Source organism: Scylla paramamosain, chromosome 40, assembly GCF_035594125.1.
Source record: "Scylla paramamosain isolate STU-SP2022 chromosome 40, ASM3559412v1, whole genome shotgun sequence".
NCBI lineage: Eukaryota > Metazoa > Arthropoda > Malacostraca > Decapoda > Portunidae > Scylla > Scylla paramamosain.
Window position 1 is genome coordinate 6,784,150 of NC_087190.1, and position 19,330 is coordinate 6,803,479.

General features: G+C 40.3%; 1 protein-coding gene across 1 annotated transcript; it reads right to left on the minus strand.

The window, feature by feature from the left end:
* Positions 1 to 328: 328 nt before the first annotated feature.
* LOC135092602 (uncharacterized) lies at positions 329 to 2,095 on the minus strand. Its single transcript, XM_063991208.1, has 3 exons — positions 1,955 to 2,095; positions 1,588 to 1,867; positions 329 to 1,392 (listed from the first exon to the last, which is right to left on the minus strand). Exons 1-3 carry the CDS (start codon positions 2,093 to 2,095, stop codon positions 329 to 331), a joined length of 1,485 nt encoding a protein of 494 aa, XP_063847278.1.
* Positions 2,096 to 19,330: the final 17,235 nt, after the last annotated feature.

Sequence of the window (19,330 nt, forward strand, 5' to 3'; positions counted from 1 at the left end):
TGAGAATGGCTGGGAATGGCTGGAAGAGAAATGGCTGGAAATGGCTGGGAGAGTATTGGTTGGCATTGGCTTGGAGAGGCTAGGAGGGGTCTAGCTGTGGGAGGAGTGGGTGGAAATGACTGGGAGAGGAATGGCTGTGAATGGCTCTGAGAGAAGTGGCCGGAAATGGATTTGAGACGAGTGGCTGTGAATGGCTGGGAACGACTGGGAGAGGAGTGGCTGGGAATGGCTGAGGGAGCAGAGTCTGGGAATGGCTGGAGGAGGAGCAGCTAGGAATGCTGGGAATAGCTGAGACAGGTGTAACAGCGAATAGCTGAAAGAGGAATGGCTAGTAGAGGGATGGCTGGCAATAGCTGGGAGAGGAATGGCTGGGAGAGGAGTGGCTGGGAATGGCTGGGATTGGCTCGAAGAGGCTGGGAGATGTGTTGCTGGGAATGACTGCATGGGAGAGGACTGCCGGGGAGATAAGTAACTGGGAATGGCTGGGAAAGTAGTGGCTGGGATTGGCTATGAATGGCTGGGAAAGGAGTGGCTGGGAATGGTTGGGAGAGGAGTGGCTAAGAGAAGCTGGGAATGGTTGGGGGAAGAATGGCTGGGAGGGGCAGGGAGGGGAGTGGCTGGGAATGGCTGGAGTAGAAGTGTCTGGGAGAGGATTGGTTAGCAATGGCTGGGAATGGCTGGCTGGGAATGGCTGTGAGAGGAATGGCTGGCATTGGCTGGAAGAGGAGTAACAAGGAATGGCTGGGAGAGGAGAGGCTGGGAATGGCTGTGGGAGGAGTGGCTGGGAATGGAGCGGCTGGGGATGGCTGGGGGAGGAGAGGCTGGGAGGGGACTGGCTGAGAATGGCTGGGGGAGAAGTAGCTGGGATAGACCGGGAGAGGAGTGGCTGTGAATGGCTGGAAATAGCTGGGAGAAGAGTGGCTTGGAATGACTGGGAAAGGAGTGGCGGGGAATGGCTGGGAAAGGAGTGGCTGAAAATGGCTGGGAGATTAGTACCTGGGAATAGCTGAAAGAGGTGTGGCTGGGAATGTCTGGGAGAGGAGAGACTGGGAATAGCTGAATCTGGAGTGGCTGGGAATGGCTGAGAGGGGAATGGCTGGGAATAGCTGGGAGAGAATCTGGGATTGGCTAGGAGAGGCTGGGAATGGCTGGGAGAGCCTGGGAATGGGTGGGGGAGAAGAGGCTGGGAGAGAAGTGGCTGTGAATGGCTTTGTATGGCTGGGAGAGGCTGGGAGGGGTGTGGTTGAAAATTGATGGGCAGGATCACCTTTGTGTGTCCGGGGTAGGAGTGGCTTTGAGAGGCAGGGAGGGCAGTGGGTGGAAATGGCTGGGGGAGATGGGGATGGGAGAGACTGTGAGGGCATTGGTTAGGAATGGCTGGGAGAGGAGTGGCTGGGAATGGCTGTTAGGGGAGTGTCTGGAATTGGCTGCGAGAGGAGTATCTGGTAATGGTTGGGAGAGGAATGGCTGGTAACGGCTGGGAGGAGAGTGTCTGGGAATGGCTGGCGGAGGAGTGGCTGGGAGAGAAGTGGCTGGGAAAGGAATGGCTGGGAATGACTGGGGGATGAGTAGCTGGGAATGACTGACAGATTAGTGGCTGGGAGAGAAGTGGCTGGGAAAGGAGTGGCTGGGAATGACTAGGGAAGGAGTTGCTGGGAATGGCTGAGGGAGAAGTAGCTGGGAGAGACTGGGAGAGGAGTGGCTGGGAATGGCTGTTAAGGGAGTGTCTGGAATTGACTGGGAGAGGAGTAACTGGTAATGGTTGAGAGAGGAATGGCTGGTAATGGCTGGGAGGGCTGTGTCTGGGAATGGCTGGGGGAGGAGTGGTCGGGAATGGAATGGCTGGGAATGACTGGAAGAGGAGTGGCTAGGAATGGGTGGGAGAGGAGTGGTTATAGGAATGGCTTGGAGAGGAATGGCTCCTCTCCCAGCCACTTCCAGTCACTCTTCTCACAGCCATTTTTAGCCTCTCCTTTTCCAGCCATTCCCAGCCACTCCTTTCCCTGCCATTCACAGTCACTTTTCCCCCAACCATTCCTAGCCACTCCCATCCCAGCCTCTCCCTGCCAATGCCAGCCACTCCTCGCCCAGCCATTCCTAGCCACCCCTTTCCAAGCCACTCCTCTCCCAGCTATTCCCAGCTTCTCCTTTCCCAGCCATTCACAGCCACTCCTTTTCCAGCCATTCACAGCCACTCCTCTCCCATCCATTCCAAGCCATTCACAGTCATTCACTTCATCAATTCTTCTTTGCACTGTACTGTTACTTAATGGCAAATCTTTAAGAACAGAGTGAGAATTTTTCTTCATAACACTTTCTATAACTTTAATAGCTGGGATTATGATACCCTCACCAATAGTGTGTGCCTTTCCTTTCTTTGCTTTCATGAGGGAGATGTTATATGAAGCTCTTAAACCTCCTTCAGTATCACCACTGACGGGTGCTTTGAAAAAAGTCTTTATATTTGATCGACTTGAGTTTTCTTTCAGTGTCTATTATAGTCAAGGTCTTTGTTTTTCTTATCACAGTGAACCGTTTCAAGGTGGTGCTTCATCTTTGCAGGCTTCATGGCATCATTACTGAAAGTCTTTTCACACAAGTGACACAATGGCATGGTGTCATTGGTTAATGAGGTAATGAATCCATATTTCAAATATTTCTGAGAATACTGACGGCATTTCTTCTCAGCAGCAACGACAGCCATTGTGTTTGTTACACACAGTTTTCAATGCGTCACAATAATCAGTTCGCGGACCACACTTACGAGAGCTGAGCGTGCGCTGAACTAATGTGTGTGAGAGAGCGAGAGAGGCGTGGGCAGGCTGGGGTGGGGTAGGGATACGTTCTCTGGCTCAGTACGGGACAGAGACAAGAATGCATCCTGTACAGACCCTAGTACAGACAGTAGAGCTGCGAGACACAATGATGGGAAGGGTTTGGTTTAAGGTAGTGTTGCCAGCACTACTGAAATTTCTGAAGATTCACTGACAATTTGACTTATTGTTTGAATTCAAGAAATTATTATAATTAAAAATAATAGTAGTAATTATGTCTGGTATTCTTCAGATTTTTGCAAATTATTTTTGAGAATTTCTAATCAGAGGTTTCAACGGTCCCTTAGACCCCAGCAGTAAATATTCATCGATCCCTTGGTTATTCATTGACCCCCTTTTGACCCCCTAATTATTCATTGACCCCCTTCAAACCCCTGGTTTTTCATTGACCCCTTTTTGACCCCCTCTGTTATTCATTGACCCCCTTTCAACCCCCTAATTATTCATTGACCCCTTGGATGGTCCCATCAACCCCTGAGGATCGATATTGACCACTTTGAGAACCCCTGCTGTATGTGCTGGTGGTGGTGGTGGTGGTGGTTCCCTGCAAATCATTAAAAGGGGATGTTTTTTAATTATTTCTGTTGTATTATTGTTTCTTTGTTGTTGTTATCCTATGTGTGATAATGGATTTTCTTTTTATATATATATGTGTGTGTGTGTGTGTGTGTGTGTGTGTGTGTGTGTTTACCTAGTTGTAATTTACAAGGCCTGAGCTTCGTTCGTGTGGTCTGCCTCCATATCTACACTTGTCCAGCTTTTCCTCAAAGTTGTGCACACTCGTTGCCAATACTGCCTCCTCACTAAGCTTGTTCCAAACTTATATATTTCTCTGTGGGAAACTTTATTTCTTTATGTCACTCAAGCATCTTCCTTTTATTAGTCTTTGCTGTGGCCTTGTCTGTATCTGGTATTTCCCTCTTCTCTTAGCAGCAGTTTGTTATGTGTGTATATATTTACCTAGTTGTGTTTACCTAGCTGTGGTTTACGGGAGGGAAGTAATCTCATAGTATCCTGTCTCTATACTTATCCAGTTTGGTCTTAAATGCATGGACAGTTTCAGCATTCACAACGTCTTCACTGAGTTCATTCCATTTGTTCACACTTCTTGATGTCCCTTCTACAGTTAACTTTCTTCAACTTCTTACTGTGTCCCCTTGTACTCTGTGTCTAAATTTATAAAACATTCTTTGTCCACATTTTCCATACCATTTTATCATTCTATAGATGCTTATTAAATCTCCTCGCTCCTGTTTTCAAGGGTAGGAATTTCCATCATCGTTAATCTTTCTTCATAGGTTGACTTACTCAACTCCTGAACCATCTTACTGATTGCTCTTTGTACTCTCTAATTTTATAATATTCCTCTTTGTATGAGGAGACCACACCACTGCCGCATATTCTAATCTTATCATGAAAATCAACAACTTTTTTTTATCATTCCTTCATCCAAATATGAGAATGACATTCTTACTCATTTTAACAAATTCATCATCTCTCCAGTAATTTTATCAATGTGTCTGTCCGAAGTCAAGTTTTTAGTAACTGTTACTCCTAAATCCACTTCCTCTTTTGATTTTATTAACTTCACACCATCCATCTCATAATGATATTTTATTCGTTTTTCACTCTTCCCAAACTACATTACTTTACATTTACTTAAACTGAATTCCATTTGCCAAGATTTACTCCATCTTTTTATCTTATTTAAATAATCTTGCAGTATCATAGTCATTTACATTTTCTATTCTTCTCATCAGCTTAGCATCATCTGCAAATAAGTTCATATATCTATCTATTTTTTCATTCATGTCATTCACATATATCACAAACATTATCAGTCCCAACACTGACCCCTGTGGGACACCACTAGTTACTTTCAGCCAAGATGAATTTTGGTCTTGTATTACAGTTCTCATCTCTCTATCATCCAGATAATCCTCCATCCACTCCAGTAGTCTTTCTCCAATTCTTCCATAATTTCTTATCTTTCATAGCAATCTTTGGTGTGGTGCTTTGTCGAAAGCCTTCTTCAAGTCTAAGTAGACACCATCCACCCATCCATATCTGTCTCTCTTGCACAATATCGACTAACCTTGAATAAAAGGACATTAAGTTCATGGAGCGTGATCTTCCCCTTTTAAATCCAAATTGACAATTAACCAAAACTTCGTCTCTTTTCAAGTGTTCTATCTGTCTTTCCTTAATTGTTCTTTTTACATAGTTTCCCTACAACACTAGTCAATGACACTGGTCTATAATTTAGTGGGTTTTCCTTATTTCCTCCTTTGAATATTGGTATAATATTTGCTCTCTTCCAATCTTTTGGTACTCTTCCCTGCAACAATGATGTCACCACCATACTGTGATTTTTATCAGCCATTTGTTCTCTGTATTCTTTCAGTATTCAGTTTGATACTTCGTCTGGACCAGATGCTTTATTTACATCAATTGTGTGTGTGTGTGTGTGTGTGTGTGTGTGTGTGTGTGTGTGTGTGTGTGTGTGTGTGTGTGTGTGATTACCTAGTTGTTACCTAGCTGTGTCACGCAGGAGAGGAGCTATGCTTGTACTGTCCAGCCTCTGTATCTATTATTATCTATCTTGGCCTTGAAATTAAGAATAGTTTTTGCTTGCACCACACACTCATTTAGACAGTTCCATGTATCAACTACTCAGTGGAAAACTATTATTTTTTATATCTCTTCTACAAATTTTCTTTTTTTTTTTCTTTCAGCTTCTTTCCGTGTTCTCTAATGTCTCTCGTATCCCACGTCACAATGTCGTTGCTGTCAAGCTTTTCCAGTCCTTCCATTAGTCTATATATCGTGATTACATCTCTTCTCTCCCTTCTTTGTCCCAGAATTGGAAGGTTTAGTTTTTCTAGTCTCATTTTGTATGTCTTTTCTCTTAAGTTTGGGATCATCTTTGTTGCTGCTCTTTGTATCCTCTCCAGTTTCCTGATGTATTCCTTGAGACTTGGTGACCATACTACAGCTGCATATTCCAGTTTCGGACGAATCATCGTTACAGTTAGTTTCCTCAGTGTGTGTGTGTGTGTGTGTGTGTGTGTGTGTGTGTGTGTGTGTGTGTGTGTGTGTGTGTGTGTGTGTGTGAAGATTTTGGTAAAGATGGTGGTAGTAGCAGTTGCAGTAGTTGTTGCAGTTGTAAATATTAAACAAAGATATAGAAGATAGTAGTAGTACTAGTAGTAGTAGTAGTAGTAGTAGTAGCAGCAGCAGCAGCAGCAGCAGCAGTAGTACTAGAAGTAGTAGTAGTAGAAGTAGTAGTAGTAGTAGTAGTAGTAATATTAGTAGTAGTAATAGTAATAGTAGTAGTAGTAGTAGTAGTAGTAGTAGTAGTACCAGTAGTAGTAGTAGTAGTACTAGTACAAGTAGTAATAGTAGTAGTAGTAGTAGAAGTAGTAGTAGTAGAAGTAGTAGTAGTAGCAGTAGTAGCAGTAGTAGCAGTAGTAGTAGCAGTAGTAGTAGCAGTAGTTGTTGTTGTTGTTGTTGTTGTTGTTGTTGTTGTTGTTGTTGTTGTTGTTGTTGTTGTTGTTGTTGTTGTTGTTGTTGTTGTTGTTGTTGTTGTTGTTGTTGTTGTTGTTGTTGTTGTTGTTGTTGTTGTTGTTGTTGTTGTTGTTGTTGTTGTTGTTGTTGTTGTTGTTGTTGTTGTTGTTGTTGTTGTTGTTGTTGTTGTTGTTGTTGTTGTTGTTGTTGTTGTTGTTGTTGTTGTTGTTGTTGTTGTTGTTAGCAGTGAAGGAACTAATTAGTGAAAAACTGTGATAAACAATGAGCACACAAATGATATGGACACTCACTGTGTTGCACTAAGAGTGAGGCAGTGAGGCACACGGACACACAGACTCACATCACAGAAAAGGTGACAGAGGCAAGGAGTGTGCATCAGCTGAAAGAAAGGATTATTGTCCCTAAGATTACAATAAATAAATAAACAAAATAATACAATAAATAATAATAAAATAATACAAAATATTACAATAAATAAATAAACAAAATAATAGTAATAATGAAATAGACTCAGGTGGCTGTGTTACCTTGAGATTTGTTGATTAAGTGAAAGGTGGATGAGAGAGAGAGAGAGAGAGAGAGAGAGAGAGAGAGAGAGAGAGAGAGAGAGAGAGAGAGAGAGAGAGAGAGAGAGAGAGAGAGAACTATGCAGGAAAAATCAAACACACAAAGAGAAATAAGAATAAATAGGTAAGTACTTGTAATAATGATAATACTTATTTTCAAAATAATAATAATAATAATAATAATAATAATATAATAATAACAATAATAATGGTAATAATATTGTAACAGGTGATGGCAGGAGAGTGTGGAGGAAGGAAAGGGAGAGGTTTGGAGGAAATTACAACACGGAAAACCTTTTTATCTCCACTAGTGAGGGAAATTCTCCTGAAAGTCACTCCTCCCTCTCCTCCTCCTTCTCTTCCTCCGCCTCCTCCTTCATCTGATCGGTGTGGGAGCAGCCAGGATGGGCAGATTAATCCATTAAAAAGATTGTCTCCACAGATCAAAAAACGCGCGGGCGCCAACAACAGGACCAGCGTCGTAAACACTAACGTAATTATTTCATCCACAGGTTCAGACAAGATCAGAGCTTGTTACTTCAATGCCTGTAGTTTACAAAATAAATTAAATTAGCTGCAAGCTCTTATTTATCTTGAAAACTACGACATCATAGGCGTCACGGAAACGTGGATAAATTCATCCAGTAGGGATTACTTAGCTGAGTACTCGCTCCCTGGCTACACCATTTTTAGCTGCGAGAGAACGTAAACAAAACACCGGGGCCAGACAAGATATCACCCAGGCTTCTTAAAGAAGCAAGAAATGAATTCGTGAAACCGCTTACAATTTTATTCAATAAAACTTTACTAGCGGGTAAAGTTCCCCACAAATGGGAAGTAGCAAATGTCACGCCAATCTTTAAAAAAGGATATAAATCTCTCCCAGCCAATTACAGGCCGATCAGTCTCACCTCAGTAGTGTGCAAGCTGATGGAAACAAAAATCTGAGATAAAACTGTTAAATATTTAGAAGAAAATAAAATCATAAAGGATTCGCAACACGGTTTCAGAACCAAGCGCTCCTGCTTAACAAACTTATTAGACTTCTTTTATGAAGTATTTAACTCGTATGACGAGACAAAAGCTGTTGATATTATCTACCTTGATTTCCAGAAAGCTTTCGACACTGTTCCCCATAAGAGACTCATCAGTAAAGTAAAGCTCACGGCATTGCCGGAAACACCCTGAAATGGCTGAGAGACAGCGTGTTGTGATAAATGGAAAAGAGTCAGAGTGGCATAAGGTAAATAGCGGTGTTCCTCAAGGCTATGTATTAGGACTAGTACTCTTCATAATGTACATTAATGATATTGATGAAGGGGTAAACTGCAAAATAAATAAATTTGCAGACGACAGCAAAATAACAAGTAGAGTAACGTCTGTGTCACAATGGCAGGAACTGCAGTGTGACCTCAATAAACTAACAAGCTGGGCAGAAAATGGCAGATGAGATTCAATATAAAAAATGTAAAATTCTACATATCGGAAGCAACAATGTTCAGGCGAGATATGTAATGAATAACATGCCACTCTCAAGTGCTGATAAAGAAAAAGATCTTTGTGTCGTTGTGTCAAACGACCTAAAGCTGTGTCAACACTGCACAGAAACCGTAAGGACGGCAAATAAATTTGTAGGGTTCATTGGAAGAACCTTTGAATTTAAATCAGGAAAGGTTATACTTGCCTTATATAACTCACTGGTGCGCCCTCATCTAGAATACTGTGTACATTTCTGGTCACCATACTACAAAAAAGACATTGAAAAACTAGAAAAGATACAGTGCAGAGTCACAAAGATGATTCCAAGATTGCGCAATAAGTCGTATGAGGAACGACTGGAAGAACTAAACCTATTTAGTTTAACAAAGCGCAGGATAAGAGGAGACCTAATTGAAGTGTTCAGAATTTTCAAAGGATATAGTAACATTGATGCACATAAATATACCATTGATCATTCTAACCTAACAAGAAATAATGGATTCAAGATTATACCCAAACGTTTTAAATCCCACGAGTCCAAACATTTTTCTTTAATCGTACAGTAAATATATGGAATAAACTTCCTGCCGAAATTGTGAACAGCAATACTATTGAATCATTCAAAAATAAAATAGACAAATATTTAAAAGCAAATCTCCAACAAGCTCTCTTCTTGTCCGAATAATTACTAAATTCAATAATAAACTCTTATTTTACAGAAACCAGTTTTAATATAAATTGTATTAACTTTCAGATAGGCGTATAGAGTTCGCCGTAGGGTGAATAGTAGAACTTCCTTTCATCCTTTCCTATGAAAATTCCATGTCAGTTTTTCCATACTGCATGGTACTTTTCCCAACTATTTCCAAGCCAGCGCAAGCTGGAGGGAGTGGTGGGTGGGGAGGAGCCTTCTGCTATGCTGTCCTGTCTCTCTTCCCTGTAGCTAATTAGAAGTAATTACCAAACAGCCTTGCAAGGACCAAAAGGTCTTTTGCTGTTTGGCTTTCCTTTGTATTCCTTTGTATCCCTCCTCCTCCCTCTTGGGTTACCCCAGATGGCAAGATTGAATGGGAGAAGATTGGAGAGTTGCTTGCAGGGGGGAGAGAGAGAGAGAGAGAGAGAGAGAGAGAGAGGGGGAGGAGGTGGGTGTTTGGCTGGAGGAGGGAGGGAGTGAGGGGAGGGACACTACACAGTCAGTTCATGTATTGAGTGGGAGTGGCTGGAGATGGAGTGAGGGGGAAGGGGGGAACACTACACGATCTGTTCCTGTATTTAATGTATGAGGGGGGAGGCGGGCGCCAGGTGACTGGGGGGATGCTTGATTAACCTTCATCAGGAGTCTCAGACAGGAGGCAGCTCAGTTGCGGGTGTTGTTCTACCTGGCTAAATTCTTATAACCTGGCACATTTCACAGCAAAGAGAATGGCAGATAAACGCAGTGCCGTGTATAGTGAAAACACAATAAAAACCAAGAAAAAAGCAAGGCGTGAACAAAAGTACAGAGAAGTCTGGGAAAAAGAATTTCCGTCGTTAAGACCATCCAGGAAGGACTCGTGTAAAGCAGTGTATAAAAAAATCTGGTGTTGAAATTACTGCACAGTGAACATCAATAAAGCTTCATGAGAAAAGTGGGAAGCATCACAATATGTGTGCAACATCTAATTCAACAAAAACTATAGCAGAGGCGTTTGTATGTGCACAAGGGCACTCTAGCAAGGGAGATTCACTTAAAGCTGCTGAAATCAAGCTAACAGCGATGATGGTTGAACATAACACAAGTTTTAGAATGGCTGATCATTCATGTGATGTTATCAAAGAATGTTTTTCCTGACTCAGCCATTCCTAAAGAGGTAAAAATGAAAAGAACAAAGTGTCAAAACATACGTGGTAATGTTATGGCTAAGTGTCATAAGCAGGACCTAGCAGATAAACTGAAGAAAATGGATGAATCTACGGACATTTCAGTATCTCAGAACTTGTGTATAATGGTGCGATATGCAAAAGAAAATGGTGTTGCTAGTAAGTTTTGGGACCTGGTGCCAGTCTTCAGCAGTGATAACACAGAGACTGCAAGTGAAGGTGCTACTAGCAATAGAATTTTTTTCAGCCATAATAAAATTATTCAGTGATTTTACAGTGCCAGTTGATAATATGATTCGATTTGGTTCAGATGGCTGTAGCACCATGATGGGCGCAAAAAAAATTGTGATAATAGCAGACTTAAGGCTGCTTGCCCAGGTATATACATGATGAAATATATATGTCACTCAGCACACACGTGTGCCTCTGAGGCGTGTAAACAGTTGCCACAGTGCGTTGAGCAGTTAGCACATGACGTGCACAATACACTGAAACATTCTTCCAAACGAATGGCACAGTGATGCGAATTTCAAGAGTTCACTGGAGTAGAAAGGCAGAATTTTATCACCATCACGTACAAGATGGCTCTCCTACAGTGCTGTCATCAAGAGGATGCTGGAACAATGGGGTGCTCTGCAGCTCTTTTTCACAGACTTACACAATCAGCAGAGTAAGAGCTATTCACACGCACTAAAGAATGCTTATGAACTATTGCATAGTCCTTTCGTTAGACTATATTATTGCTTCCTTGAATCAGTGTTGCCCAGATTCACCCACTTTAACCTTCATTTTCAAAGTGAAAGAGTTGTGATAAATGCATGTCATAGTCAAGTTTGTAGTCTGTACAAGGACATACTGTTGACGTTCATGAAGAGAGACAGTGTGATGAAGCAACCGCTCGGTAATAATGAACCAAGAAATGAGCGTGAATGGAATATGCTGAAACAGGTGTACTTAGGAGCTTCTGTGCCTGAAAGAGTAACGAGTACTCCTGATCTGTATAAGGATAGAGACAAAATGATCTTTCCTTGTCACAGCTGCAGAACAGATCAAGAAGAGACTTGATTTTGAGGACCCAGTTCTCTCAATACTGTCTATCTTGGAGCCAGCCTACGTTCTGGGTAAGAAAGAAGTAAGCAAACCTAGTCTTGTTCCTCAGGCAGTTCATCTTCCACACATAATTGGTGGAGATGATGCCACACTGCAGCAACTGGATGAAGAATGGAGGAAGCTTGAGTTCGAAGATCTCCCAGAAAACATCATGAGTGGGGGCAAGGAAATGGAAAATTAAAAGATAAAGCTCCTGATTTGTTTTGGGGTGAGATAAGGCTGATTCTGGATAGTGAGGGATGTTCAAAATACAAGTGCGTGTCTGACTTTGCACTAGCATGCCTTTCATTGCCCCATGCAAATGCGGATTGCGAAAGATGTTTCTCAGACATAAATAGAATGAAAACTAAAGATAGAAAAACTGAAAACAGAATCAGTAAGAGACATTCTTTTAGCAAAACAATCTGTAACAAGCAAATGAAACCGTAACTGCACCTCATCCCAGCCATCGAGGAGCATGATAAGGAGCATCACTTCCCAAGCACAATATTCAACTGGTGTAGAAAGTGACCCAAACTATCCAGAAATCCACGGTGATTCAGCCATCGACCTATAAAATGGTGAGTATACGATAGCCTCTCGTAACAGGCAGTGCTTTTCAGAACCTATATCAAATGCCTAACAAAAACTTATTGGTGTCTAGTGTTCCAGTGGTATATTTTGTGATATTGTGCAGAACTGACAGAAAGTAGACAGGTGAATGTTGGTGTACGATAATCTAGTTCAAAATACGATAATTTTTGACGGATGTGTACGATAATTTCGGCACAGAAATCTGGGAACGCTGGTCACTCACACCCAAGTTGCGCTCATACAAAGATGGGCAGGAAGGCGACCGAGGTAAATACTTTAATTTTGTAGTAAGAACTGATTGTAAAAGTGTGAAGTTGATTGCATGTGCTGTTAATGAATACTGTAATATGTTGAAAGTGTTTGATATCAGTATATAATGTTATTGTATAAGAAATTGAGACCGAGAACTTGTTCGCAATTCTTATGGTCATGCCTACCTCGTCAATAAATGTCAGAGAGAGAGAGAGAGAGAGAGAGAGAGAGAGAGAGAGAGAGAGAGAGAGAGAGAGAGAGAGAGAGAGAGAGTTGCCTTTTCTTGACCCTACGATGATGGGTGTGATCAGTAAAACAGATCATCTGAGTGCTAATGAAGACCTGCCGGTGCAGCTACAAAGATTAGATAAATAAAAATAAAAAAAAACTAGACAAATTAAAAGATTAGACAAATAAACTTTGAAACTTATGTAGAATCTAGAACTTCTAGTGTTTTTTTTTTTTTTGGTAACGTTGTTCGATTTCTCCATATAGAGTGCTATTCATGCATTTAAGCGTTTTGGTACCGAAGAAGCTCAAAACACTAATAATACACGTTTTTCGTAAACTCTTTTCGATTCCACATATAAAGCACTTTGCCTGCATCTTTGCGTTTTTCTACATAACAAGCTCAAAACACTTAAAAACATGTTTTTTTTTTCTTTGTAATGTTATTTTGTTTCTCCATAAAAAGTGTTTTACAGACGTTTTAGCTTTTTTGTACATAATAAGTTCAAAATACTTAAAAGTTATGTTTTTCGTAATGTTGTTTTGTATTCACATATAGGTTGATTTCCATGTTTTGTTTTGTTTTTCTGTGTGCGTGTTTTGGTGCCTATTACGCTCAAAAACATTCAAAAGATATCTATCGTAATATCATTTCGTTATCCCATATATGGGGATTTCCAAGTATTTCAGCTTTTTCATACCTATTATTGTTAAAAACACTCAAAATACACGTTTTGGGTATTATTGATCTGTTTCTCGATATAGAGTGCTATTTCAACGTTTTATGATTTTGCTTTGTAAGGTGAAAAACTCATAATACGCGTTTCTCGTAATATCTTTTTCTTTTCCATATAAAGAACTCTGCGTGGATTTTGGCGTTTTTCTATGTAACAAACTCAAAAACTCTCAAAATACTTTTTTTTTTATTTAGTTATTCTTTTTTTTTTTATATATAAATTGTTTATAATTCTTTTTTTTTCTTGGTAATGTTATACTGTTTCTTGCATGTGTTTTAGGGTTTTGGTATGTAAGCTGAAAAACACTCAAAACACAAGTTTTGGTGATGGTTTGTATTCCCATATAGAATGCTTTCTATGTTTTTTTTCAGCGTTTTGCTGCCTAGCATATAAAAAAAAAAAAATAAATAAATAAATAATTAATAATTTTTTTTTTTTTTTATGTAGGAAGGATACTGGCCAAGGGCAAATAAAAATTTAATAAAGAAAAATGCCCACTGAAATGCCAGTCCCATAAAAGGGTCAAAGCAGTGGTCAAAAATTGGTGGATAAGTGTCTTGAAACCTCCCTCTTGAAGGAATTCAAATCGTAGGAAGGTGGAAATATAGAAGCAGGCAGGGAGTTCCAGAGTTTACCAGAGAAACGGATGAATTATTGAGAATACTGGTTAACTCTTGCGTTAGAGAGGTGGACAGAATAGGGGTGAGAGGAAGAAGAAAGTCTTGTGCAGCGAAGCCGCGGAAGGAGGGTAGGCATGCAGTTAGCAAGACCAGAAGAGCAGTTAGCATGAAAATAGCGGTAGAAGACAGCAAGATATGCAACATTGCAGCGGTGAGCGAGAGGCTGAAGACAGTCAGTTAGAAGACAGGAGTTGATGAGACGAAAAGCTTTTGATTCCACCCTGTCTAGAAGAGCAGTATGAGTGGAACCCCCCCAGACATGTAAAACATACTCCATACATGGACGGATAAGGCCCTTGTACAGAGTTAGCAGCTGCGGGGGGTGAGAAAAACTGGCGGAGACGTCTCAGAACACCTAATATCATAGAAGCTGTTTTAGCTAGATATAATGATGTGAAGTTTCCAGTTCAGATTATAAGTAAAGGACAGACCGAGGATGTTCAGTGTAGAAGAGGGGGACAGTTCAGTGTCATTGAAGAAGAGGGGATAGTTGTCTGGAAGGTTGTGTCGAGTTGATAGATAGAGGAATAGAGGAAAGAGTTTTTGAGGCATTGAACAATACCAAGTTTGCTCTGCCCCAATCAGAAATTTTAGAAAGATCAGAAGTCAGGCGTTCTGTGGCTTCCCTGCGTGATATGTTTACCTCCTGAAGGGTTGGACGTCTATGAAAAGACGTGGAAAAGTGCAGGTTGGTATCATCAGCATAGGAGTGGATAGGACAAGAAGTTTGGTTTAGAAGATCATTAATGAATAATAAGAAGAGAGTGGGTGACAGGACAGAACCCTGAGGAACACCACTGTTAATAGATTTAGGAGAAGAACAGTGACCGTCTACCACAGCAGCAATAGAACGGTCAGAAAGGAAACTTGAGATGAAGTTACAGAGAGAAGGATAGAAACCGTAGGAGGGTAGTTTGGAAATCAAAGCTTTGTGCCAGACTCTATAAAAGGCTTTTCATATGACCAAGGCAACAGCAAAAGTTTCACCAAAATCTCTAAAAGAGGATGACAAAGACTCAGTAAGGAAAGCCAGAAGATCACCAGTAGAGCGGCCTTGACGGAACACATACTGGCGATCAGATAGAAGGTTGTGAAGTGATAGATGTTTAAGAATCTTCCTGTTGAGGATAGATTAAAAAACTTTAGATAAGCAGGAAATTAAAGCAATAGGACGGTAGTTAGAGGGATTAGAGCGGTCACCCTTTTTAGGAACAGGTTGAATGTAGGCAAACTTCCAGCAAGAAGGAAAGGTAGATGTTGACAGACAGAGCTGAAAGAGTTTGACTAGGCAAGGTGCAAGCACGGAGGCACAGTTTCGGAGAACAATAGGAGGGACCGCATCAGGTCCATAAGCCTTCCGAGGGTTTAGGCCAGCGAAGGCATGGAAAACATCATTGCGAAGAATTTTAATACGTGGCATGAAGTAGTCAGAGGGTGGAGGAAAGGGAGGAACAAGTCCAGAATCTTCCAACGTAGAGTTTTTAGCAAAGGTTTGAGCTAAGAGTTCAGGTTTAGAAATAGATGTGATAGCAGTGGTGCCATCTGGTTGAAGTAGAGGAGGGAAAGAAGAAGCAAAGTTATTGGAGATATTTTTGGCTAGATGCCAGAAATCACGAGGGGAGTTAGATCTTGAAAGGTTTTGACATTTTCTGTTAATGAAGGAGTTTTTGGCTAGTTGGAGAACAGACTTGGCATGGTTCCGGGCAGAAATATAAAGTGCATGAGATTCTGGTGATGGAAGGCTTAAGTACATTTTGTGAGCCACCTCTCTATCATGTATAGCACGAGAACAAGCTGTGTTAAACCAAGGTTTAGAAGGTTTAGGACGAGAAAAAGAGTGAGGAATGTACGCCTCCATGCCAGACACTATCATCTCTGTTATGCACTCAGCACACAAAGACGGGTCTCTGACACGGAAGCAGTAGTCATTCCAAGGAAAATCAGCAAAATACCTCCTCAGGTCCCCCCAACTAGCAGAGGCAAAACGCCAGAGGCACCTTCGCTTAGGAGGATCCTGAGGAGGGATTGGAGTGATAGGACAAGATAAAGATATGAGATTGTGATCGGAGCCCAACGGAGAAGAAAGGGTGACAGCATAGGCAGAAGGATTAGAGGTCAGGAAAAGGTCAAGAATGTTGGGCGTATCTCCAAGACGATCAGGAATACGAGTAGGGTGTTGCACCAATTGCTGTAGGTCATGGAGGATAGCAAAGTTGTAGGCTAGTTCAACAGGATGGTCAGTGAAGGGAGAGGAAAGCCAAAGCTGGTGGTGAACATTGAAGTCTCCAAGAATGGAGATCTCTGCAAAAGGGAAGAGGGTCAGAATGTGCTCCACTTTGGAAGTTAAGTAGTCAAAGAATTTCTTATAGTCAGAGGAGTTAGGAGAGAGGTATACAGCACAGATAAATTTAGTATGAGAGTGACTCTGTAGTCGTAGCCAGATGGTGGAAAACTCGGAAGATTCAAGAGCGTTGGCACGAAAGCAGGTTAAGTCATTGCGCACATAAACGCAGCATCCAGCTTTGGATCGAAAATGAGGATAGAGAAAGTAGGAGGGAACAGAAAAGGTGCTACTGTCAGTTGCCTCAGACACCTGAGTTTCAGTGAGGAAAAGAAGATGAAATATAATAAAACAAAATAAAAATAAAAATATGAATTTGCGTTTCTTGTAAGGTCATTTCGTTTCCACACATAAGAGGCTTTGCAAGCATTTTGACGTTTTGATATCTAAAAATGTGAAAGACACTCAAAATGCACGTTTTTGGTAATGATCTGTTTCTCCAAATAGAATACTATTAACGTGTTTTTTGCATTTTGCTACCTAAGAAGCTCGAAAACATTAATAATACACGTATCTCGTAATGTCTTTTCGTTTCCCCATGTAGGCATGCATGCATTTATGTGTTTTTCTACGTTACAAGCTAGAAAACACTCAAAATACATATATTTGTTAATGTCATTTGGATTCTCCTTAAAGCGAGTTTTGCATGCGTTATATGCGTTTTGCAAAGCTTTTTCACGATTTGGTACCTAAGAAGATTAAAAACACTCTTAATACACGTTTCTCGTAATTTTCTTTCGTTTTCCCATATAGGATATTTTACATGCATGTTGGTGTTTTTGCACGTAACAAATTCAAAAACACTCAAAATACTTCTTTTTTGTAATGTTATTCTGCTTCTCCATTAAGGGTGTTTTGCATGCGCTTAAGCGTTTTGGTATGTAACTAGCTTAAAAATAATAGAAAGAGACGTTTTTGGTAATGTTGTTTTGTTTTCTCATACAGGTTACATTCAATGTTTTTCATAATTTTAGTGGCTAACACGCCAATAAACACTCGAAGGACATGGTTATGGAAATATCGTTTCGTTTCACCATAGCGGGTGCTTTGCATGCATTTTGCTGTATTGGTACTAACAGTGTGAAAAGCATTCAAAGCACACATGTTGTTGTTTCTCCATATACAATGCTATTCATGCGTTTTACCGTTTTTGTAGCTGAGAAACTCTAAAGCACTGAAAATTCGCCTGTCGTGATATTCTTGTTTCCCCATATCGTATACTTTCCATACATTTTGGTGGTTATGAGAGTTTGAAAAACTTATTCTTGTTTCTCTATAAAAGATGTTTTGCATGCGTTTTAGAGTTTTGGTACGTAAATAACTAAAAAAAAAAAAACACTAAAAACACACGATTTTGATAATTATTTTTCCCAATATAGTGTCCTTTTTATGCTTTTTTTAACCTTTTAGTTCCTAACACGCCCATAGAGACTCAAAAGACATGTTTCTGGAAATGTCGTTTCGTTTCAAAATACAAGCTTTAAAAGATACTAAAAATTCATGTTTCTGGATATGGGATAATGTTCTTTCGTTACCCCACATAGGGTATTTTCCATGCATTTTGCCATTTATTTGCGTAACAAGAATAAAATCTCTCAAAATACTTCTCTTTGATAATTTTATTCTTGCTCCATAAAAAGTGTTTTTGCATGCACTGTAGGGTTTGGTACGTAAGAAACTCAAAACACTCAAAAGACACGTTTTTCGTAGTCTGATTTTTCCCATATTGTGTTTTGGTGCCTAAGATGCTCATAAACATTCAAAACACAAGCTTTTGGATATTATCGTTTCCGAGTAAAAGTTCCCTTACATGCATTTAGGCATTTTGGTACCTAGCAATAAAAAAAAAAAAAAAAAAAAATCAATATACACGTTTATGGTAATGTTGTTCCGTCTCTCCATACAGAGTGCTAGGTTTTTGCGTTTTAGTACCTAAGAAGCTCAAAAACATTTATGATAAATGTGTCTTATAATGTCTTTTCGTTATTCCATGCAGGGTACTTTGAATGGATTTTGGCGTTTTTGTACCTAACAGTGTGAACAACACTCAAAATACACATTTGTTCTTGTTCTCTCTGCGGTGTTGGTGGTGAGAATGAAGTTGTCTGCCCTCTGGGCACCTTATATGCAGCCCGCACGGAATCAGAACAAGCTACGCACTATGGGCGGAGCCGCTGATTGGCTGCTTTGTCTGTCGCGTGGCTCGGTGAGGTTGCCGCTTCGTTTTTCTTTCTTGATTTCTTCATATTTGGTAGTGCTTGAAGGTCTTCTGACTGAGTGTTTAACTTCAGATTATTTTTTTTTTATGTGGAGGGCTTCTAATATACTTAGGCGTCGTCCATCGTTGCATCCATCGATTATTTCTGTGAAATAATCGATGGATGCGTCTTAGCGTTTTGGTACGTAAGACGATCGAAAGTACTCATAATACCTATTTTTAGTAATGTTCTTTCGTTACCCTATATAGGGTATTTTTCATGCATTTTGTCGTTTTTTATACATAACAAACTCAAAAATACTCATAATACTTGTTTTTCGTAATGTTATTCTTTCTTCATAAAAAGTGTTTCCTATGCGTTTTAGCGTTTTAGTACGTAAGAAACTAGAAACACTCAAAATATACGTTTTGCGTAATGATGTTTGGTATTCCCATATAGGGTGATTTCCATGCATTTTACCGTTTTGGTGCATAACATGCTTATAAACACTCCAAAGACATGTTTCTTGAAATATCATTTCTTTTCCCAATATAGGGTGCTTTGCATGCATTTTGGCAGTTTGGTACCTAACAATGAAAAAAAAACACTCAAAATACACATTTTTAATAATGTTGTCCTTTCTCCATATATAATGCTATTGAAGCGTTTTTGCGTTTTGGACACTAAGAAGATCAAAAACACTCATAACACACTTTTCTCTTAATGTCTTTATTAAATATCGGATATTTTACGTGAATGTACGCATTTTCGTACATAATAATATGAATATCACTCATAACACACGTTTATGGTTGTGTTGCTCTTTTTCTATGTATAGAGAGCTATTGAGCGTTTTGTTACTTAAGAGGGTCAATAACATCCATAATACACGTTTCTGGTAATATTGTTATGTTCACCATATAGGGTACATTGCATGGATTTTG